Genomic DNA, 24158 nt, shown 5'->3' with positions numbered 1-24158 from the left:
ATTTACGTGCAGACACAAGTAAAGAGGCTTTGGAGTCAGGCCCTTCCAGGAACAGAGTGCGTGGGCTTTATGACCCTGTATTATTGGTATCCAGGGCCTGTTTTTTATTATTTCCTTTGGGGCTCCTCAGCTGAATTTTTCATAGTCGTGCCAGCTTGGGGAGACGACACTGACTTCGGCCTCAGATATACTGAAATGGGGGCTTCCCTGGTGGCTCAGAAGGTCAAGAGTCTGTGTGCAGTGCAGGAGACCCAGGTTCGATCCCTGGGTCAGGAAGATCCCCTGGAGACTGGAATGGTAACCCACTCCAGCATTCTTGCCTGGAGAGTCCCATGGACAGAGGAGCCTGGTGGGCTACATACAGTTCATGGGGTCACAAAGAGTTGGACACAACTGAATCAGTTTAGCGTACACACACACACACACACACACACACACACGCACACACGCACACACACACGGGGGGCCAGTGGGACAGTCCCCGTGGAGATGGCCTGAAATCAGTTAGAGCTGTGCTGCCTGCCACCGTGGCCACCCCACCCTGTGCTCCTGAGCACCCGGGGGTGCGGCTGGCCTGAGTTGTGACGTGCTGCAAGTGTGAAATATACCTTCAGTTTCGAGGACTTAGCATCGTAGAGAATGTCGGATATCTCCCGAATGAACTTTGAGTATCAAGTACATGTTGATCCACACATGATTCGTTGATTACGTGATAATATCCAAAGTGATATCTGGGATAAATTGAATTGAAAAATGTATTGTTAAAGTTAGTGTCACCTGTTTCTTTTTTACTCTTCAATGTGGCTATAAGAGAATTAATAATAATTACGTGTGTAATGATAAATGGGGCTCACATTGCATTTGTCAGTCTGCTCTGGATTAGAAATGACTGAGGTCAGAGATGGAGCTGGGAGTTGAACGCCGTGGGAGGGGTGGTGTTGGCTGGCACCCCTCCAGGCCAGCTGCTCCGTCTTCCCTCTGTCCCAGGCTGAACTGACACGCCGAGCCAGCTCTGTATCAGAGTATCACACCCAGGGCTTAGTGGGGATGGAACTGGGAATTGAGATTGGACCGCAGCAGGGACGTGCACCCTAAACCTGGGCAGTGGACAGCCAGGCGGTGCTGAAGCAAAGATGGCAGGACGGAGTGGCATCCCTGGGAATCCCCATTCCTCACCTGTCTGCAGTGTGGACAGGGGCTCGGAAGCCCAGCCGCAGGTGTGAAGGCATGGGCTGGCTGTGGCAGGAGAGATGCTGAACTTGGAAGTGGGCGATTCCACCCTTGACCCTCCTGCTTGTCCGGGTCCCTCCCATCCTGCCAAAGCGAGCTGCAGTTTCACCCCCTCCGAGCGGTCGTCACTAGCCGCGGCACCCTTGCTTCCCTAACCCCGTGACACGTGCGTGTTGTCCATCTTCCATTTGGTCATGGCCGATAGACCCTCAGCATCCACATGCGATGAGACCCATGCTGGAAAATACCCTGTGGTTTCCCTGTGAGGTTTGGGTGCAGGGCGGTTCGCTGGACACCAGCCCCGAGGCATGCAGAGTTCAGAGGCGTCGCCACCCCCAGCCTGGGGGTGTGCCATTCTTGAGGGAGGGAGGTGCTCAGTCATCATATTCCAGGAGCCCGCAGCTCCTGTGGCTGTTCTCTCAGCCTTTTTTTTTTGGGGGGGGGGGGCTGCTCTGGGTCTTCACTGCAGCATGCAGACCTTTTCTAGCTGCAGCCCATGGGTTTCTCTTACTGCGGAGCACAGACTCGCGCGTGCGCAGGCAGGCGTGGTAGTTGGGGTGCAGGCTTAGTTGCCCTGAGGCATGTGGGATCTTAGTTGCCTGACCAGGGATTGGAACCTGAGTCCCCTGCTTTGAAAGGTGGATTCTTAACCACTGGACCACCACAGAAGTCCCCGTTGTGTCAGGCTGGTCTCCCTAATTCGACTTGTAAGAATTCGGCAGAGGTGTTCTTCTCTTCTTGGCCCTGGAAGCCTCTGCCGTCTACGGTGCCGTGTGTGGAGAGACTAGACTGCGCTCATGGGAGAAGGGCTGTGGGCTCCTTGAGGGCAGCCTGGATGCTGACTGTTGAGATCTTCCTTGGCTCCTGGGCACATGCATTTAAACATACTTGTTGGGCAAATGAGTGCAGAGATCAGGACGCTTTCATTGTGAGCACAGGCTGTCATTCGTTTGGGTTCCGTCAGCCGGACTGTGTTTAGAAGAAAGATCTCTTCACCTTGTTCACAGAATGAATCTTGAGTGGGAAAGGAAATGGCAACCACCTCCAGTGTTCTTGCCTGGGAAACCCCATGGAGAGAGGAGTCCGGTGGGCTACGGTCCGTGGGGTCCTGTAAGAGGCAGACGCAACCGAGTGCATGAGCACACAGGATTTTAAAGATGTTGGTGGAGGGCATCAACCTGGCAGAACGTGGTAGGCTGGGCTCACGTGGGCTGGGAAGCCAGCTCCAGTGTTCTCTTGAAAACGGTAGGTAGGAGACTCGAGTGGAAGTAAAGGTAACTGTGCTTTCTCTCCCCTTCTTGTCTGTGTTTTCATCCTGTAGATTCACCCAAACCACCAGTCGCCCCCAAGCCGAAGGCTGCCAGTTCCCTCACGCCACAGACACCACCCAAATTCTGCCCGTCGTCACTCCGGCCTGAAAGCCTTCACAGCCCCAACTCCTCCATGTCCAGGGGGCCGAAACCCCCCATCGCCCCGAAGCCCCGGCTGGCCAACCCCAGCGAGTGGAGGGCCAGCGTCTACGTGATCAACAGCTTGAACAAATGCAGCAACGGGAAGCTGCCCTGCGTAGACAGGGGCCTCTACGAAGAGCACCGGTCCACCCCGGAATGCTCCGAGTCCGAGGCCGACGAGGATTACATCGTGGCCCCCAGGGCCCCGCCGGGGGAGGTCCGAGCCAGGGATGCGGGCTGCGTGGAGAACGCAGTCACGGGGCCTCCGGAGGCCGGTGAGGAGGAGGAGGAGGGCCAGGATGGGGGCGAGGGGTGCGGGCCAGCGGGGCCTGCGGCTGCAGAGGCCTGGGCGGTGCTGAGCGGACAGGCTGACCAAGACGTCGCCCTCGCCCCCGAGGACGCGGAGGGGGCGGACTGTGCCGGGGCTGCGGGGACCGAGGACCAGACACTGGCGAGTGAGGAGGAGGAAGAGAAGCTGGCGGAAGAACGCAGCCCCTGCAGCCTGGAGGACGGGGGGCCTGGGGACAGAGGGTCGGAGTCTCCGAGCGATAGCATCCCAGCCCACCTCGAGGTCGTCGAGGATACCGAGGTTGGCGGTGAGGAGGAGCCCGGTGCCCCGGGGACCCCCCAGGAGGCAGAGGAGGAGGACGCAGAACCGGGCTGCAGTGTGGACAAGAGGGGCGAAGGGGACGATGCCGGCGAGGAGCCTCCAGAGGACGAGGGGTCGGCCACGGGTATCCCCGAGGCCGAAGTGGCCAGAGATGACCCTGACGTCTCCCGGGAAGTGTGTGAAGATGCCGTGGGTGATGGCAGCGAGCATGGTGGGCAGGATGAGCCGGCTGACCTGGCGGAAGCGGAGGCGGGGCAGGACCCCGGGGAGGGCGAGGACCCCGTGCAGGATGAAGCAGCCGAGGAGAGCTGCCACATCATCCCGTTCGAGAGCGACAGCGTGGATGACCTCGTGCCTCCGCTCTCGGCCAGCCCCTACGAGTTCTTCCCCTCCGAGAGCACCTCCTTCTGTAGTGTGAGCTACCCTCCTTATTCCGAGTCCGCAGGAGAGTCAGCACAGGAGCTGGGGCCAGGAGAACACACGGAGCAGGACCCCGAGGCCGGGCCGGGGTGTGAGCGGCGGGGCTCCGAGCAGGGTGGCGCTGAGGAGGAGGGCCCCCCTGTGCCTGACGTCCTGGTCCTGCCTGAGGATGAGGATGCCAACCCCTATGAGATGGGAGTCGGCCCGCCCTGCGGGGCGGATCCCGGGGAGGCGGAGACGCCCAGAGCGCAGGTCGCCCCGCAGGAGCTGAGCCCTGATGCGGAGGGCGGCCTGGTCCCCATCGACAGGAATTACGTCATGGCGAGGGCCAGGCCCCACTCCGGGAAGCTGGCTGGCTACGTCCCAGAAACGGTCCCAGAAGAAATGGGGCTGGAAGCTGGCTCAGCGGCCGCTGGCATTGGGGCGGCCACCACGGAGGCGAGGAAGATAGTCCTGTCGCTGGAGGGGAAGCCGCTGGACGTCGGCAGGGCCCTGCCGGCAAAGCCCAGAGCCTTCACGCTGTACCCGCGATCATTCTCCGTGGAGGGCCGGGAGATCCCTGTGTCCCTGTACCGGGAGCCCGAGGCCTGCAGCCTCGATGGCCACAGCATTAAGAGGAAGGAAGACAACCTGTCCCTGCCCTGCGTCATCGGCTCCTCCGGCAGCTTCTCCCAGAGGAGCCACCTGCCGTCCAGCGGCACCTCCACCCCGTCGTCCATGGTAGACATCCCGCCCCCGTTCGACCTGGCCTGCATCACCAAGAAGCCCATCACCAAGAGCTCCCCCTCGCTCCTGGTGGAGAGTGAGCCCCCGGACAAGCACTCCAAGAAGAAGAAGTCGTCCTTCAAGCGGTTCCTGGCACTGACGTTCAAGAAGAAGACGGAGAGCAAGGTGCACGTGGACGTCAATGTGTCCTCGTCCAGGTCGTCCTCGGAGTCCAGCTACCACGGGCCGGCCCGGCTCCTGGAGATGGACCGCAGGAGCCTCAGCAACTCGCCGCAGCTCCGGGCGCGGACGGGCAAGCTCCGGGCTTGCGACTCGCCCTCCTCGCTCATCTTCTGCCGGGAGGGCAAGAGGAAAGGGGTCCCCTTCAGCAGGACGGTGTCCCGGGTGGAGTCCTTCGAGGACCGCTCCCGTCCCCCCTTCCTGCCGCTGCCCCTCACCAAGCCACGCTCCATCTCGTTCCCCAACGCCGACACCTCGGACTACGAGAACATCCCGGCCATGAACTCGGACTACGAGAACATCCAGATCCCGCCCCGGAGGCCCGCGCGGGCTGGGACGTTTACCAAGCTGTTTGAAGACCAGAGCCGGGCCCTGTCCACGGCCAGCGAGAACGACGGCTACGTGGACATGAGCAGCTTCAACGCTTTCGAGAGCAAGCCGCAGAGCACGGGCCCGGAGGCAGAAAGGTACCGTGACAGTCACCTTCCCTTTGCCGGCCGGCGGTGGTAACCATCCGAGAGGCAAGCTTAGGCGAGGGTGGCGGTCCCTGAGCTTTTTGGTGCCAGGGGCCAGTTTGGTGGAAGACGGTTTTTCCTCAGACCTGGTCAGGGATGGTTTGGGGACGAGTCTAGTGTGTGACTTTCATTTTGCAGTTCATTTCTGTTCTTATTACATCAGCGCCTCAGACGATCAGGAGTTAGATCCTGGAAGTCGGGGATAGGCATAGTGGTCAGAACAGACTGGCTTTTTTGCCTCGGGCTCTGCCTCTCTCTAGCTTTGTGACTTGGGCTAAGTGGCTTTCCTGTCCAAGTCCTGGTTACTTCACCTGTGGAAAGAACCCGTGCTACCTCTAGGCAGAGTGTTTGGAAAGATTGGAGTACCTAGTCTATTTGAAAATGTTGTCTCAGATGCCAAGTATAGTGCAGGTGTATTGTTATTTGGGATACGTTTCTGATCTCCTAGGCAGATGGCTTTACTACTCCCCTCTGGGAAAGTCACCAAAAGAGAAGGGCCTGGAATCTTGCCAAACTAAATATCTTTCCCCATCAGGAAAATACCCTAAATTGAGATTAATCCCTTTTTATTGTGTCAATATACACTCTATTCAAGGGAACTAGAAAAGACAATTTATTTAAATTGTTTGAAGAGCTAAGGGCGCCCTAAGCTAAATTTCTCAATAGAGGTCTTTAAGAGGTACGTCCAAGCTGATTTTTTTTGGTTTGTTTTTGGACTCGGTCACCTTGGGAATGAGAGTAAAGCACTGCAGTTATTGACACCAGTGGGGGTTTTCTGACCTCACCTTCCCGAGGCTGACGGAACGGCCTTATTGATCATCCCAGGTGGGTGATTGCCAAGTCTTGCTGTTTCTTATGCACCGCGGATGCACCGTAAAGGCGCTGCAATTCAGCCTCCACCACTTAGCCGCTCGGGGGCACCTGATCTGAATTAATGAAAAGTCAGAAGAATGGTGCTGATTTTCGAGGAAAGCCTGGTTCTTTCCCCGCATGTACAGGACCTCAGTCGAGTCCCACACAGCTGCGAACTCCCAAGGGGGCCTGCAGCAATGAGTAGACAAGAACGGCTTGCGATTAGCGTGAGCTCTCTGTGGAGTGTAGACCCCAGGAGAGTTGGTGTGGCTTTTCTCCTGAATTTTTCATACGGTTCCCTACCGTGTCTCCCTCTCTCCCTGCCCCGAGTCTGGGTGAGGCTGTGAACTGGTTCTTTCTGTGAACTGGTGTGGAGCAGAGGTGGGCCTCAGTGCCGCTAGAGGGATCCAGGTTAATCTGGAGAATGGGGGCATGTGCGCACTTCAGGAGGGCGGGAGCAGAAAAGCAGACAAGGTCACTGCATTAGTAGTTATCAGGGGGGTTTGACAAGACCCAAGCCCGGTGGGTGTGGGGGAAGCCCCCCAGGTATTAAAGAACCCGCCTGCCGACACGGGAGATGTAAGAGATTTGCGTTTGATCCCTGGGTGGGGAAGATCCCCTGGAGAAGAGCCTGGGAACCCACTCCAGTAGTCTCGCCTGGAGAATCCCATGGATAGAGGAGCCTGGAGGGCTGCAGCCCACAGGGTCGCAGAGAGTCGGACACAACTGAAGGGACTTAGCACGCACGCACACGCCCCTGGTGGTGTACCGCCAGCGCTAATGGAAATGGAGCCAAGGTCTGAAACCATGAGGTCTCCCTATTGGGACGGACCTCAAAGGGCACGTGGTCTAACTTCCACGTCTAAGAGGTCTCTCTCCTAACCCGGTCTGTAGTTGAATTCCTCAGGCCCCAGGGAACTCTCCACCTCACAGAGCTGCCGCGTCTGTTGCCGGGTACTTCTGTTTTTCCTTTCTGTCTGAGCCAAGGCCGTCTTCCCATCATGTCCCCACCCCACCGAGGCGGAAGCCAACCCCTCTACTGGCCCTGCCCCCTCCAGCCAGGCATCTGAGCTCATTTCCTCTTTTCTACGACTGTCCTTCGGAAATGGAAACCTGCTTCTGTTGAATCATAGACGTGCAGAGCTGGAAGGCAACTTCTGACAACATTCTGAGGAGGAAACTGAGGCACGAGGAGGGAAAGAGAGTTGCCTCAAATCTCTCTTGGTGGAGAAATCAGTGTCAGGACTCCGATTCCCTGACTCTTGGTCCAGGAATTTTGGGGAAGGGTGCTAAGGGAGGCCAGGTCTCGTCGTGCAGGCTGCACACTGTCCAACCCCAGGGTCATACTCCCTTTGTGGTCTGTGTGTAGTGTCCGTGGGACTGTGCGGTGTGCAGGCCGCTTGGCCACATGCAAACGGCCTGTGGCCTCGGTCTGTTGCTGTTTAGACGCTCAGTCGTGTCTGACTCTCTTGTGACCCTGTGGACTGTAGCCTGCCAGGCTCCTCTCTCCATGGGATTTTCCAGGCAAGACTGGAGTGGGTTTCCATTTCCTTCGCCAGGGGATCTTCGCAGACCAGGGATCAAACCCACGTCGCCTGCGTTGGCAGGGGAATTCTTTACCACTGAGCCACCTTGGAAAGCCCACCTTGATCTTTGCTTAGTCCAAAAAAAAAAAAAAAAAGCTGCCTTCATCCAAACCAGAATAAAATACCGCAGAAGATGCGAATCCTCTCCACGTCCTGACTGCTCGCTGTGTGCCAGCCCTGTGCTAGGTGCTTTCCCCGTCGTATCTCACATCTGAGGCTCCAGCCGGGAGCCTTGGCTGAGTATCTTGAACCATCACACTCTGCTGTGGAATGGATTTCCCCGCAGGCCAGGCTGGCTGGGATGTATCTCCCGTGCAGGAACCACATCCTCTTGGACATCAATCAGTGAGCAAAGCTTTCTTCCGTTTTCCTGCGTGAAACAGAGGGAAGCAGAGGGCGAGAGAAATCCCGCTCTGGGCTGGAACACGTCTGGGCAAGGGCGGTGCCCGATACACGGCATCGAGAGGCGGCGGGGGCTGCCACGAGGTGCGGGGGGCCCGGCTTCTTCGCCTGAATAGGGGCTTTGAGAACCAAGCGCAGGGGGTGCTGCTGACCTGAGACGTGTGCCCAGGGGTGCTGGGGTTGGCCAGGACCGGATGAGAAGATGGGAGACCGTTCCCTTCCTCCTTCCGCTGCTTGTGTGTCCCCAGACCTCGCTGCAGTGAGGATCAGAGGCTGAGGCCAAGATAAATATCGACGCTCCTGAAACAGAGCTGGACGGTGAGCCCCAGGAGGGGGAGTTCAGAGCCCCCCCGGCCCTGCCTCCCTGTGGGCCCCCCGTTTGCTCCTCTGTCCCGTGGTCTGACTGGAGCAGATCCGTTATTTCTCAGCCACCCGCACTATGGCTCACTGCTTGTCTTGAAATCAGTCCATCTTTTTTACTTAAAAGATATTTCGAAAGGAAATTCTATGTCACTGCCGGCAAATGGAGAACCAGTATTACTTGTCTTAAGTAGAAGGCAGTTGTGAAAATAAGATACAGGGCAAAGAACTAAGCCCCGGCAGGTGAAGTCTGGCCTGAGCCTCGTGCCTTGCTGAGGCCTTGAGCGGAGGCTCCGTCCCTTTGCTGAGCAGCGAGAGGCCTGAGAGGCGTCCTGGGGCCAACGCGGAGACAGTCTCCTTGGCGTAATCAGAAGGACCCAGGAATGGTGAAAAGGGAACAGCTCTCTCGTGGTGCCATTTCGTGTTATTTAAATCCAAGTCCTTTTCCTAATGAAAATGCGTCCCTTCGAGAAACGTGTGGAGTGTGTAATAGAATTCAGAGTTCTCTAAATCAGAGCAGCAGCTCGGGGTCTGATGGATGATCGTAAAGTTTCTCCTCTGCAGGTACTTCCTTCCAGGTTTGTCCGCACAGATAGTAGCATTTTCCCAGTTACTGTAGCTGTCTTCTGTCTTATGAAATAGAAGTGTACACATTGTCACCTTCTACAGTTACACACGTGCAGTTACAGTGTTACGCACTGTGTACATTTTCCCCTGGTGTACACGGCTTTGGGCTTCACAGGTAGCGCCAGTGGTAGAGAGTCTACCCGCCAGTGCGGGATATGGAAGAGCCCCGGGTTCAGTCCTTGGGTTGGGAGGATCCCCTGGAGGGGGGCATGGCAATCCACTCCAGTATTCCTGCCTGGAGAGTCCCATGGACAGAGGAGCCTGACGGGCTACAGTCCATGGGGTCACAAAGAGTCGGACACAACTGAGAGACTTGGCTCCCACACACATACACTACTTTGATTTAAAGTGTATCCCCAAAGCATTCTTTTTTCGTGAATTGACTCTCATGCACAGTATGTGAACCGTGAACTTCCAGATGTTCAAGCTGGATTTAGAAAATGCAGAGGAACCAGAGATCAAATTGCCAGCATCCGTTGGATTATTGAGAAAGCAAGAGAGGTCCAGAAAAACATCTACTTCTGCTTTACTGACTATGCCAAAGCCTTTGACTATGTGGATCACAACAAACTGTGAAAAATTCTTCAGGAGACAGAAATACCACACCAGCTTACCTGCCTCCTGAAAAACCTATATTGAGGTCAAGAAGCAACAGTTAGAACTGAACATGGAACAACAGACTGGTTCCAAATAGGAAAAGAAGTACGTCAAGGCTGTATATTGTCACCCTGCTTATTTAACTTATATGCAGAGTACATCATGAGAAACACTGGGCTGGGAGAAGCACAAGCTGGAATCAAGATTGCCGGGAGAAATATCAATAGCCTCAGATATGCAGATGACACCACCCTTATGGCAGAAAGTGAAGAGGAACTAAAAAGCCTCTTGATGAAAGTGAAAGAGGAGAGTGAAAAAATTGGCTTAAAGCTCAACATTCAGAAAACAAAGATCATGGCATCTGGTCCCATCAATTCATGGGAAATAGATGGGGAAACAGTGTCAGACTTTATTTCTGGGGGCTTCAAAATCACTGCGGATGGTCATTGCAGCCATGAAATTAAAAGACGCTTACTCCTTGGAAGGAAAGTTATGACCAACCTAGATAGCATATTCAAAAGCAGAGACGTTACTTTATCAACAAAGGTCCATCTAGTTAAGGCTGTGGTTTTTCCAGTGGTCATGTAAGGATGTGAGAGTTGGACTGTAAAGAAAGCTGAGCGCTGAAGAATTGATTCCTTGGAACTGTGGTGTTGTAGAAAACTCTTGAGAGTCCCTTGGACTGCAAGGAGATCCAACCAGTCCATCCTAAAGGAAGTCAGTCCTGAATATTCATTGGAAGGACTGATGCCGAAACTGAAACTCCAATGCTTTGGCCACCTAATGCAAAGAACTGACTCATTTGAAAAGACCCTGATTCTTGGAAAGATTGAAGGTGGGAGGAGAAGGGGATGACAGAGGATGAGATGGTTGGATGGCATCACTGACTCAATGGACATGAGTTTGAGTAAGCTCCAGGAGTTGGTGATGGACAAGGAAGCCTGGCGTGCTGCAGTCCTTGGGGTCACAAACAGTCGGACACAACTGAGCGACTGAACTAACTGAACTGAATGCAGAAAAAGTGTTCTCAGCAGCCGTCTAGTCCAACACTCGTCCTCTTCCAGTAGAATGCTTTGTGTGCTCCGTCAGGGCTCTTGGTTGGGGGAACCTAGTCCTTACTTCTGAATATTCCCACAAGACCTTGATATGTTGATTGTGCACTAGGAGCTTAATAAATGCATGTTGATTTTGAGCTTCAAGGGGGGAAAGAACTATCATTTATTAAATATCTTCTGAGACACAGTTTGAGGTGCTTTGTATAAGCTGATTAAATAGCCATTGGATGCAATACACCACACACACTGGTCTGTCCTAAGTGTCTCGTTTAAATCCTCATAATTGTAAGTTCGCTTATTGCATGATGAAGCGTCTACTTCAATCACTCAGTATTATCCCTCCACACAGATCCCCAAGGCCCCCTTTCCCCATTTCATTATGAAAACATTCAAACTTAGGGAAAAGCGGAAAGAGTTTTCCAGTGAATGTCTGTGGGCCCGCTTCTTAGATGTGATATTAACATATTGCCGCGCTGTCTTTTTCTCATCGCTTTCTCTGCCTGCCTTTCAGTCTGTGCTCCACCTCTCACTGTGACTTACCTTTCTCTGCTCTCTCTGCTTCGGTTTCTGTTTCCCATTGTATTGCGTGGCGTGCAGGATTTTAGTTCCCCGACCAGGGATTGAACCCACGACGCCCCCTGCAGTGGATTCTTAACCACTGGACCGCTAGGGAAGTCCCATGTATCTCGGTTTCCTCGTCTGTAAAAGGCGACACTAGGAGTACTGGGCCTGTTCGTGTCATGAGGACGAAATGAGTTAATGCAGCACGGAGTGAGGAGGCCAGTGAACACGAGCTTTCATGGAGTGACGCGATCAAGGTTCTGCAGCCGTGGATGCAGGTGCAGAACTGGGCCTTTCACTGAGAGGGTGTCCATGTCTCTCTTACAGCTTGCTGTGCGTGTGTCAGACCCAGTGTTCAGGACCTCACATGCGTACACCAGGAGCAGGTGTGAACTCGTGAGCTGTGGGGTGTGGCGTTGACGTTGCCTCTGCCTTCTGCGGGGGATGGGGTCAGGGCTGCCCGCACCAGCCTGAGCACCCCAGGACTGGGGTGTTTTGATTCCAAAATCTCGCTGTCTGTAACTCTGTCTGTAGCAGTTATTTCACTTGTAACTCATGATCAGTGAGGCACCTTAGGGCTTTCCAGTTCCCATTTTCCAGATGAGGAAGCTGAGGCCCAGGAAAGAGACTCCAGCCGTCCTCAGTCACACAGGCAGTAAGTCGCCACAGCAAGACTCACACCCAAGTCTTTCTGACTCTCCACCCAGTACTCTTTCCATCCTGTTCTCTGTGGTTGAAAAGTGCCACGTTCACTGGTGGCCTCCACCCAAGAGCTCCGAAGTGGCTCCCTCGTGGGAGTCAGGCCGGCACGGCCACCACCCACGTGCTGGCTTCGCTCGGAGGTCCAGAGGCAGGGACGCGAGGGAAAGCGGAGGGACGTCCTCCTTTGGTTTCTGCCTGCCGGTGAGTTTGCTGCCGTCTTGGCAGCTTGTGGAGAAGGCGGACAGCCTCTCCTGGGACTTGCTGATGAGGCGTTCAGGTGCCGTTCCCTCCCGCCGGGCATGGGGATGGGTTGACCCTTGCCCTCCTGTGGGCCTTGGCACAGGATGAGTGACCGGAAGCTCTGGGTTGGAGCAGCCATCTGTACCACTCAGAGGACTCAGCCTCGAGCAGCAGTGGCTTCCAGAGAAAGAGAGCCCAGCATTTCGGGCTCCTTCAGAGCCGTCCGCGGTCAGAACGCAGCTCAGATTACGTGCCCAGGAGTTTGTGAGCTCCAGGACTGGGGACGTTCAGGTGCCTGAATCTCTTGGCTCCCTGATGACAGCCGCTCGAGGAGTGAGTACTGCTGTACCAAGAGCTGCGTGGGTGCTGTGTGCAAGGAGGTGGAGAGGTGAACCCCCCCATCGTCACTGACCTCAGCGGAGGTGGAGTCCAGGGGGTTGGAAGGACCTAGGCTCAAGTCCCTGGAGTGCAAGATCGGAAACGCTCCGGACCCAAAGAGCAGGCGTCCAGAGGAGGGTGGGCTGGCGTCATGCGCAAGGGGGCATCTGAATGGGCACTTGAAGAAAAGTTCTAACTGTGGTGCTGGAGGAGACTCTTGAGAGTCCCTTGGACTGCAAGGAGATCCTACCAGTCCATCCTAAAGGAAATCAACCCTGAATACTCACTCAAGGACAGATGCTGAAGCTCCAATACTTTGGCCACCTGATGCAAAGAGTTGAGTCAACTGGAAAAGACCCTGATGCTGGGAAAGTTGAAGGTGGGAGGAGAAGGGGATGACAGAGGATGAGATGGTTGGGTGGCATCACTGATTTCAATGGACATGAAAGGACAAAGTCTGAGACACGGTGAGGGATGGCGAGGCCTGGCGTGCTGCAGTCCATGGGGTGACAAGAATCAGATGGACTTGGTGACTGAGCAACAACAGGATTTCCCCACACGGAGGCAGAGGAAGGTGTGAGCCCAGGCGGACACGTGGGACTGTGGCGTTTAGCAGGTTAAACCGCGGTGAAAGTGACCTACTGTGTTTCAGAGGATTCCCTCGATGTCTTGTTTTTCTGGAATGCCATTCCCATCGTCTCCAGACACGGAGATGATGTAGAGGAGCCTGGGTTGAAAGGTGTAGGGACGAAATCCACACCGTTTTTCCCGGATTTCCAGTCTTGTGGTCGGTTGCTGTTCTAAGTACTGGCGTGTGTCGGGGGGGTGATGCTTGCTGCCCTGGGGGTGTTTCTGGCTGGCTGGGGAGAAAGGCCAACAGAGGTCCTTAGAGCCTAGTGTGATAAAAGCCGTGTGCGAGGTCCGTCCAGGCGGTTATGAGGAGGGGGCGGCGAGGAGCCTTTGCCATCCGGGGGTGCCCAGGGTATCTCCAGAGGGGCAGCGAGGGAGTCACGATGGAGACACAGTCTGGGGCGGCTGGGGTGAGGAAGGACCTTTACACGTTCAGACTGCGGAGCTCGGCATCCACGCCGGTGAGCCGGACGTGGGAAGGCCGCCTGGGGTCCAGCCGAGAAGCACCTCGTGTTTCGGCTCAACACCCCGGGGCAGCGGGGAGCGCCTGGCGGGTTTTCAGCCGGGCAGGGCTATGGTGGGGCTGTCCCTCATTCCCCTTCCAGGTAGGATGGAGAGCGGAGGGGTTGAAGACACGGGAAGCAGGGAGGTGAGCCAAGGGCACCCCCCCACCCCGCCACGGAGGAAATGAAGACCCAGTGGGGCTGCGTCGGGTTCCGCCTCCGCAGTGTGCACAGCCGTCCTATCCTCCAGCGTCGGTTCCCCCAGGGCCCCAGCTGTGCCTGCCTTCGCTTTTCTCTTCTCAATCTTTGTTGTTGTTTTTTTTTTTTTAAGTTTTCTCCTCCTTTATTTTCTTGGCCGTACCGCGCGACGTGTGGGATCTTAATTCCCCAACCAGGGATCGAACCCCCGCCCCTTGAAAAGCGGTGTCTTAACTGCTGGACCACCCGGGAAGAGCTCTCCACTTGATTTTTCCTCATCGTTTACAGTCTGTCGGGTCCGGAACAGAAGGTTTGGCGTTGGTGTCCCACAAAAGACGTATGAGAAATAATCAGGATTTAGTCCCAAAAATAAAAGCTAAAGGATACAAGCCAAGTAACAAAGTTGGGGCGTGGGGGGTGGGTCATGGTCCAGACTGTCCAGACCAAGGACAGCGGCTGCGTTTATAACTCTGAAATGAGCACAGATGCTAGCATGAGGGCCCCTTCCTGCATCTTTAGAATGCAGTAGGTGTTTCGGTGAAGTGGTTCCCTGAGAGTGAAAACCTGACTTTTTTTTTTTACAGCCGCAGACAGTGTTGCGGTGACAAAAATACGCATCATTGTGAAAATAAAGGTGATTTACGGCCTCAGCTGTACATCCTTGAGTGGGTAGACAGCAGGGTTACAACCAAGCCTCCTGCTGACCGATTCCATTGGTGTCGAGAGTTGGCTGGCCAGGTTTTTGGCACATCCCTGTGGTGGTATTCATTGGTATCTCTCTATCTGCCTGCAAGCCGGGAGCCTTCCTATTATTATTATGTTTTTGACAAATGAACTCATGCAGAGCTTTCATTAAGTTTCACTGAAAGGACCTGGAAATGCCATAAAAATTATTGTAATCTCAAAACCATCACATTCCTAATGCGTGCGGCTGTGCTGCTTGTTGAAATTGACTGATGAGAATATTCAGTTTTTAATTTTCTGACTTAAAATAAGACCATCTGCAGCTGTTTCTTCTAGCAATAATTTTTAATTAAATGCAATAAAATTTACAAGGAAGGACCCTAATAAGAAAATCGTGTCAGGAACACACCGATTGTAACATTTACTAGCGTGAGATGAAAGCCCCATCTTTCCCCCCACCACCACCCTCACAGAACTATAATACAGAGAACGTCCTGATTAAGTGTTAATCACTATGTGGCTTTTCCTTCATAAAGTCTGTGGGAGGCGTGAGAACAATTCTCACTAATAGCAGACAGCCTTATTGCACGGATGTTTCAGTGAGATGTCAGCGGCTGTGTCCTTGACCAGCTGAGCCCCAGCGGAGGCTTTGTTCCAGCCTGGGTGTGGATGGTGCTGGCGTCCGGGCAGGGGCCCTCAGTGTTCCAGCCCGTGGACTGGAGACGAGCGTATCGTGCAGAGAGGGTCCAGCCAGCGACCAAAGCTTATCTCTGCCGTTCGTGCGTTTCCTCGCTGAGCTCGCATCAAGGGCCTCCTCCATGCCTGGCGCTGCCCTGGTTGCTGCAGTGGTGGCAGCGAGCGGTCAGGTCAGCTGTGTCCCTTGGCAGAGAGCTGATATTCTGCTGGGGAGAGGCAGGGCGTAAGACAAACTAAAAAGTCAGCAGGAGAATCGTCGATAATGAGATCTTTCTTTTGTGATGAGGTTATTCTTTTGTGAGAAAGAAGGAAAGAGAAAGATGTGATAGAAAGTGGCCGCTGTAAGGGGCGGTTTAGACGGGGTAGTCAGGGAGGGCTTCTCGGAGGAGGTGACACGCTGTGAGCTCTGAATGGTGATGAGACATCATCACGAGGAAGGGCGTTCCAGGCAGAGGGAACGGCAGGGATAGAGGCTTTGAGCCCGGAGGCCCTTGGGGGTTTGTGGAGAGGCCTGGAGAACAGAATGCAGTGAGGAGAGTGACCGGGCCCTGGTGGGCAGGGGCCTTTGTAAAAGATTTGGATTTTGCTTTAATGAGACGGCATGGGAAAGAAGTGTTAGGATCCAGAGTTATTTGTGTTATCTGAAATCGTTCAGATTTGTACGTTTACTTGTACGTTTGGACTTCCCGGGTGGCTCAGCGGTAGAGAACCCGCCTGCCAGTGCTAGGGACACAGGTTTGATCCCTGAGTCGGAAAGATCTCCTGCAGAAGGAAGTGGCAGCCCCTTCCGCTGTTCTTGCCTAGGGATATCCCGTGGACAGAGGATCCTGGTGGACTGCAGTCCATGGGGTTGCAAAGAGTCGGACGTAAGTGAGCGCATGTACACACGCGTTTATCAGCAAATAATTTGAAAATGCAGCAAAGAATATGTGCTCTTCAGAATGGTCCTGGAGGTATACAGAGGTTTGAACTTGGGTCCCAGCTCTGCCCCTGGCTGTATGATTTTTGAGCATCTGAGTCTCGGGTCCCTTTCCCACCTGCAGTTGCTCTGGACTGGCTTGGAGCCTGCAGTTCTGAGTCCCCATCTGAGTGCTCTTAATGGAAGAGGATGGTGGTCCAGGGAGCTGAGAGGACATGAGTCCAGTAGGGAGGCTGGGAAAATCCCTGAAAAGAAATGTGCTGCGTTTGGACTCATGTTCCCTGTGTGAACTGATGCGATCTGTGTGCCGTAGGGAGCTACTGAGGGTTTTAGAGCAAGGAAGGGCCATGCTCAGCTAGCGTTCTAAGCACAGCGAGTATAGTGAGGAAGAAGCAGCCTCCTTCCTCCCAGCGAGGTTTCTAAACATCAGGGAATCAAGGTATGACGACAGGGCTCGCTCTGCAGCCTCCCTGGTGTGTGGTGTGATGTCTGCCAGCCTCAGCGGCTGCACGGTCACTCAGAGCAGAGTGACCCAGAGCTCTGGCTACTACCCCTCCATGGGGGTCTTGGGGGGGTCTGATGGTGGAAGGCAGCATGGCTGACTGGGCCAGAGACTCAGGCGCATGGCCAGGAGAGAATGAGTTTGAGTCCGGCTCTGTCCCTCGTCTGATCCGAGCCGCAGTTTTCTCACTGGTTCCGGTGGTGCGGGGTCGGGGGTCCCTTCTCACTGAGCGGTCCTGGGGTGTCAGAGAGAATCCACGAATAACCCCGTCAGTCTCGGCCTTTGCTGCTGGGAGCCGCGTGCCCCAGGGCTCACGAGGCTTTGCTGCGTGTTCATGAGACACCAGATGCTGTCTCAGACCCTTTCCGTGTGTTCACTCAGTTAATCTGGGGGAGAAATAAAAACAACAACCCTGTCACACAGATACTTTCTTTTTTTAAATCTGCGCCCGGCAGATGAGGAAACTAAGGTACAAAGAAGTTAAGCAAAGGGCTGAAGGTCACACAGCTGCTCGGCAGCCGAGCCAGGACTCTAACCCAGGCCGCTTCCAGCACCTCTGCTGCTCCAGCCGTGCGGGGAGGCTGCCTCCCGCTTCGTGGGCATCACTGCCTTGAATTTGTCGAATGTCCCTTTGGTTCTAAAACCTCATTAGAAGAGGAAGCTGAGGTTCAGAGTGGTAACATGACTGACAAGCCAGTAAGTGATGGAGCTGGAACAGGAAGGAAAGTATCCTTAGGGATAAATTCTTCCCTTTCTCTGACTCACCGCCTTTGAGAACTTCCCAACTGGAATCGACCCCCCAGATGTCAAAGGTGGGGACACACACCTTTGAATGAATCTGTAGGCCGGAAATGTCCTTAGCACAGGCATTTGGAAAGGACAGCTTGTAATGACAGTCCCCTTACTCGGATCCACATGGCTGGGGGATGATGTAAAAGCTATTTATAGAGAGCAAAGCATGCACTGTTGCAGTCCCCATCAGAGGGGTGATAGTGTGAAGGTTAGCGCTTCTTTAGATTGCCCGGCTGGCCTCAGTACGGGCCCTTGAGGAATTTATCATCCGTGCTCACGATACTCCAGGTCAACAGGACAAAAACCTCGTAATAATTTCTGAGTGATGAATCGATGTGTTTCATCAAGCTCCTTGAGAGTGTACCAAGGCTGCCCAGCCTCCCAGAGGTGAAGGCAGCCGCTCGGCGTGGGGACTCTGAGCTTGCAGCTGACAGTTGCAGCGGTTCTGTGTCTTGGAGAGGCCTCCGTCTTTGGCTGTTTCCCTGCAAGACGCATGTCTCAGGGTTGAGGTTGTTGGGGGAATGATGTGGCTGGTCTCTATGTAAACAGACCCGTTCTCTACGTGCGTGGGGCTGGTCTGGAGCCCTGAACGGGGCCCAAGAGAAGTTTCTCCAGGTCAGAGTCCGAGCCAAGAACTTGAAATTTCAGGGTGCTTGCATCATTTTAATTAAGAAAATCAGACACACACATTATATATGGGGGTGGGGGAACCCAACCAGACAAAACCAGACTCTGCTCAGAGGCCTTAAGCTCTGCTCTGCTGGTAGCATGAGGGTCTCTCGTGCTTCGAGAGGGGTCGGGCAGGGCTGTCCTGTGGGGTCCTGAGCCTCCGTCACAGGCAGTGAGTCAACACCAGTGGAAGGGATACTGGAAGGGATCATGACTTACATGCTGGCCAGGAAATCTGAACTCTTGGGCTCATTTTTGGCTGGGCAGGTCAAGTCCCAAGGAAGCAGCTCCTGACGGTGCCCAGCCCCCAGCGGGGAGAGGCCGCAGGAGACTACAGGACTCAGCAGCAGCTCTGAGCCGGGTTCCAGAAGGCTCCTCCTGTTACCGCCCGCTGCATCAGAAGCCTGCGAAACACTCAAGAGACAGTCTGTTACGGTTGCTACCCCGGGGCGGCGGGCAGTGGGGTGGGGAACAGGAGGCCCCCTCCTGGAGTTGAGGCCCCAGCAGCGCTGAAGCAGATGGGAAGCTTGGTTATTTGCTCTTTGGGGAGCTGCCTCACATGCTTTGTCTCAGAGGTCTTCAGACTTTCTGTTGCAGCAGGATCCTTTTTCACATGAAATCCTAACTCCGACGTGAAATCTTAACTCAGAACCCCAGCATAGAAGGCAAAGCCTTGTTATTATCATTCTCCCTCATAAGTTCAAAATTTTCACATTTCATGCTGGTGTTCAGTCCCTGAGTTGTGTCTAGCTCTTTGCAACCCCATGGGCTGCAGCACGCCAGGCTTCTGTCCTTCACTGTCTCCTGGAGCTTGCTCAGACTCATAGCCATTGAGTCGGTGATGCTCTCCAGCCGTCTCATCCTCTGTCGTCCCCTTCTCCTCTTGCTCTCAATCTTTCCCAGCATCAGGGTCTTTTCCAAGGAGTCAGTTCTTCGCATCAGGTGGCCATAGTTGGAGCTTCAGCCTCAGTCCTTCCAGTGAGTATTCAGGGTTGATTCCCTTTAGGATGGCCTGGTTGGATCTCCTTGCAGTCCAAGGGACTCTCAAGAGTCTTCTTATTCATGCGTAATTTAATCCATGGTTTACAGACCTCTGTGCGGGGGAGGTGGAGAACTGGTGATTTCTGCCCACGTTTCAAAAAACAGGTCTTTAGTTTTGTTGAAGGGAACAAGGTGTAGCAGTTGAGGATAAATATCTGTTGGATCATAAACTCCTGGATTAAAATGATGCCCCTCAACATCTGGTTTACAAGAATGGAAATGAAATTAACGAAATTAACCCCACTGCTTTACACTCATTATCTCATTGATTATCAGCCCCATTTTACAGGTGGGAAAATGGAGGCACCCAGACGTCACGTGACAGAGGTGGCAAATAGGGTCTGAGGACCCAGAGCCAGGACACACAAGTGGGTCCCAGCCCCACTGAGTGGTCCTTGGTCCCAGGAAGAGTTGCCCCCGCACCTTAGGAGCCAGTTTCACCCTCACTGTGTGCAGAGGGGCGGGGTGAGCCTCTGCCAGAAAGGCTGTCCTGGGGATTCCTTTTGTGGGCCAGAGAGCTGGACTTGAAAACCCAGGAAGTTCAGAAAGCCGTGAAACCTCGAGGGAGCAGCCACACACACGCTCCCTGCACTTGACAGTCTGCAAAGCTTTCGGATGTCTGCTGGCTCCAGTGGCTCTCCTGACAACCTCTGGAGTAGGCGAGACTCTGATTAAATCAAAAGCAGTGTTTAAGCAAAGACCTGAAGGAGGGCAGGAAGTAGTCCGGCAGAGTTGTTTTCTGGGTGGGGCCTGCAGTTAGCCATTTTCCTGGGACCTTTCCCAGTCTCCTTGACTGAAAAACGGGGACAGGAGGGTGACAGGTACCTGACGGTTAAAAGTAACCCACGACAAGGGCTTGGTGCGGGGCCTGGCACGAAGAGGGGTCGCGTTTATCGTGGGAGCTGGGTGGTGGTCGTGCTTAGTCGCTCAGTTGTGTCCGACTCTTTGCAACCCCATGGGCTGTAGCCCACCAGACCCCTCTGTCCATGGGGATTCTCCAGGCAAGAGTACTGGAGTGGGTTGCCGTTTCCTACTTCAGGGGATCTCCCCGACCCAGGGGTCGAAGCCTCATCTCTCGTGTCTCCTGCATTTTACACAGATTCTTTACCCACTGAGCTGTCGGGCTAGCCCTGAACGTCATTATGACTATGGTTCTGATTGTGCCGCAACACGGAAGTGCAGGAGGAGAAGGTCCCTGTAAGACTGGGGGTTTGGAATATGCCAGAGAAGGAGCTGAGGGGGCGGGGGGAGTGGTGCTGGGAGAGTGTTGTCTGAGGTCACGGAGCCAGCAGATAGGGCTCAGGGGTGCCTGCTGCGAAGCCGCCAGCCACGTGTTCTGTGTCGAGTGTTGAGCTGGGCAAGACTGGTCCCACCTGGGACTGACCTGGACAGGCTGCGGCGGGTCCTGGGCATCCCTGGAGCTGCTCTGGTAATGGCGTGGGAAAGGAGGTGGTGTCCCCTAGGGGCTGTGCTCACCCCGCACTTCCCTCCCAGAGAGTCCCTCGCAGATGGTGCATCTGGTTTGCAGGGAGGCCCCTGGTGCGAACCCCAGTTTCCTTGACAGCCCAAAGCCGGAGGTTTTGAGCCGTGGGGGTGAGTCAGTGGCTTAGCAAAAACCAGAGTGGAGGCAGCTGCTCGCCTGTGGGATAAGGAGCTCCCCACCTCTGACTCCAAACCCAGTCTCGGACCCCAGGAGGCCCCAGGCTTTCATCCAGGGCAGAGAAGCAACCCCAGGATGAAGAGACATTTGTGTGTTGCTGGGTTTGCCCCGACTTCCGGTCTTTCTTTGACCCTCCCCTGTTCTCAGCATTGAGGATGGAGGCCCGCAATATCACTGAGCCTCTCTGAAACCCCTCGCTTTACAGAAGGGGCAAGTTGAGGCCCAGAGAGTGGGCTTGGCTCCTCCATCCCTCCTCCCCTGGATAAGCTGCCACCCTCCTAAACGTGTGTGGTGATGAGGGGGACGGTGGGAGCCCGGGGGAGGGGCATGCCACTCTGATGGGGGTGTTCAGACCCCGGATGGCATGCTCAGAGCAGGCTTCCATGGAAAGCCTTCTGCGGTGTGCCCCAGCCGCCAGCAGGTCAGCCCTGCCCTCCTGGTGTCCCCTCCCAGGGCTGGTCATCTCTCTGCTGTGCCTCTGTGTAGCATCTGCCCTCCCGTGCTGACCGGGACATAGTCTCCTGTGCTGCGCGGCGGGCCCCTCCGTGGCGTCACCACCGCAGCTCATCCCTGTATACCCGGCCCTTGGCATAGAACTTGGTACCCAAGTGATGCTCAATAAGTAGTTCCTTAAAGGGATGTCTTCCGAACGCTGAAGGGCACGGTCATCCCCGAGGGACGCCCCAGCAGCTTGGACTTCCCACGGATTCCTCCATCAGTGCCCTGGGTCCTGGGACAGCAAGGAGACGCAGGGCAGGGTGACAGTCAGCCTGGGGACTCAGACAGGAGACGCCTGACTGGGCAGCGAATTGCTTAAATTCATCTGTGCTGAGTGCTCCAAAGAAGTGCAGGCTGTTCTGAGAGCTTCTCACGGGTGCCCTGGCCTGTTTCTGGCTGGAGAAGAGCTCTGAGAAAGTGAGATGGGGGCTGAGTCCTGAACTGTCATGAGGAGTGAACGTGACAGAGGATGAGAGTTGGGGAGGCCTCTGAGCGGAACGAACAGTCATCTTTCCCATTATACAGATGAGGAAACTGAGGCTCAGAGCAGGGAGGTTACTTGCCTAAGGCCACGTGGTTATCAGAGAAGATGGGGTTTGCCTGCAGGTCCGCGTAGCTCCAGAGCCCATTCCCTCTCTCCTGCTTGTCTGCCCTGGATGAGGACGCCCAGACTGGCCGTGGTGGCGTCGCATGTGCTGGGTCCAGGCCCGCCCTTTCCGCACCTGGGAGCTCACGTGCCCCCTGCTCCTTCCCGCTCTGGTTTGCCCTGGAGCCTCATCTGTCCCGGCATGCCTGGGTAACCCGGGTCTCCGCTCCCTCCTTGTGCAAGAGAGGAGCAGGTAACCAACTCTCTCGGGCTTCTGCCCCTGGGATTTTATCACGTAGAATTCTGACCTTGAGAAGCATCCGTGAGTCTCACATCTAGAGATCAGAGCAACTTAAGGAGCACCCAGTGGGCATCTTCTGGGTGCCAGCCCCCTGCAGGGCTGGGAGCTGTGGATCACGGGTGCACTTCCGACTGTGGCCCAGGTTGGGGGTGGAAGACAGATCCGTGAACAGCTAGCTGCCTGGGTGTGATTATAGGTGCGGTCGGACGATGAGCAATGTTCTGGCAGCTTAGAAGGAGCCACCAAGTGCGTCGAGGATGGGCTTCCCTGAGGAGTTTCCAGGATGCAGATTGGGCCTTGAGGCTGGGCTTGAAGGGCGTGTAAGTGTTGGCAAGGTGAGGAAGTATGGAAAGGGCATTCCAAGCAAGGCACAGAGTCAGAAAGGGCCCTGGGTGTCCAGAGACAAGACCCGGGCACAGTGGCCAGGTTGTCTGCGACAGGGAGTGACCAAAAGCTTGAGGATCCGCAGGGCAGCAGGGAGCTGCAGAGGCTGAGCAAGGTGGGCACTGGGTGGGACCCCAGCCTGAGATCTCCCTGCTGCAGCCGCCTTCATCAGACCGTCCCTGCCTTCTCCAGCCTCCATCAACCTGACCTGGGGTTATGTGAGACTCTCGTCCCCTCGGAGGGGCAGGGGAAGGGTGGATGTAACAGTGTGTTTGGAGGTTGGGATCTGACCTGCCTCCCAGTTATCTCTGGAGGGGCCACTGCTCAGCTCACAGGGCTCCATTCTCACGGTGCCTCTAATCCATGGATTAGAAGCCCGGGTGGCAGGCAAGAATTTGTGCCCTTTGAATAGGCCAGTTGGAGCTAATTGATGGCAGGGGGTGGGGGTGGGGTGGCACTGTTATATAGGTGGCTTTGGCCGGGAGACTAGAATCCTGGCCTCTGAGTCGGCCTCTGCCCTAACCCTGCCCCTGCCCCGTCCCTTTCTCTTTGGCCTGAGTCCAGCCTGGGTGGACTCTCCTCTCACGGAGATGGAGGCTGGCCGGGACTGCTTGCAGGCCCTCTGGGAATCACCATGTCGGAAGAGGCTGATGATGGCTGTTGACAAAGGTGCTCACTTGCTCCGCAGTGTGGTTTGGGGCACAGAGCCCTGGCCGCCCCTCGGAGCCATCCCAGAGACCCTGGGCCCCTTGGCTCCCTCTGTCTCTCTGCCTCTTGCTGTGGAACCTGCATCCTGCTCTCTGGACCTCAGTTTCCCCAACTGGAAAAACGAAGGATTCAGGGAAGTAACTTCTTAGATGACGTTTTAGTTTTCTATTGCTATCATGACGGTTTATTACACATTTCTTGGCTTAAGACAACGTCTACTTTTTCTTTCAATTCATTTATGTTTATTGGAATATGGTAGTTTTGCGTTGTATCGCATTTGTACTGAATACAGTAGTGTGGCGTGGGTTTCTTCCATACATCAGCGTGAATCAGCCATAGGCATGCATATGTACCCTTCCTCTTGAACCTCTTTTCCACCTCCCACCCAAAGTCCACTTTTTAACATCTCTCAGTTCTGTAGGCCAGAAATCTAGTAGGCTGGGCTGGGTACTGCTCTTAGAGTCTCACAAGGCCAAAGCTAAGGTATCAACCAAGGCAGTTCACCCTCTGACCCCCAGAGATTCGTGTTCATCCCAAGTGCAAAGTTTGCTGCATCCCACGGCCCCCAGAGATCTCATCCCATGACAGCGCCAGCTCAGCTTATCTCTTCTGAATCTCATTGGCTCACAAGTCCCAGATCTCATCATCTAAGCCCTCTCAGTGAGTGCGGGTAAGGCTCTGGCGGTGACAGGTTCTAGGCCCCAAAATCATCACGGATGGTGAAATTAAAAGATGCTTGCTCCTTGGAAGGAAAGCTATGACAAGCCTAGACAGTGTACCAAAAAGCAGAGACATCACTTTGCCAGCAAAGATGCGTATTGTGAAACCTACGGTTTTCTAGTCATCACCTAGAGAA

General features: G+C 54.9%; 1 protein-coding gene across 3 annotated transcripts in view; it reads left to right on the top strand.

Moving 5' to 3' along the window:
- FGD5 (FYVE, RhoGEF and PH domain containing 5) overlaps positions 1–24158 on the top strand; it is a 118199-nt gene that overhangs the window by 8703 nt on the left and 85338 nt on the right. For all 3 annotated transcript variants that reach the window (XM_018038321.1, XM_018038320.1, XM_018038322.1), the window contains exon 2: positions 2552–5123. In XM_018038321.1, coding sequence (XP_017893810.1) covers positions 2552–5123 — 2572 coding nt within the window. The remainder of the gene's footprint in view (positions 1–2551; positions 5124–24158) is intronic.

The sequence above is a fragment of the Capra hircus genome, chromosome 22, assembly GCF_001704415.2.
Source record: "Capra hircus breed San Clemente chromosome 22, ASM170441v1, whole genome shotgun sequence".
Lineage (NCBI taxonomy): Eukaryota > Metazoa > Chordata > Mammalia > Artiodactyla > Bovidae > Capra > Capra hircus.
Note: the sequence above shows the minus strand (reverse complement) of the source record. Positions and strands in the feature narration are given on the sequence as shown.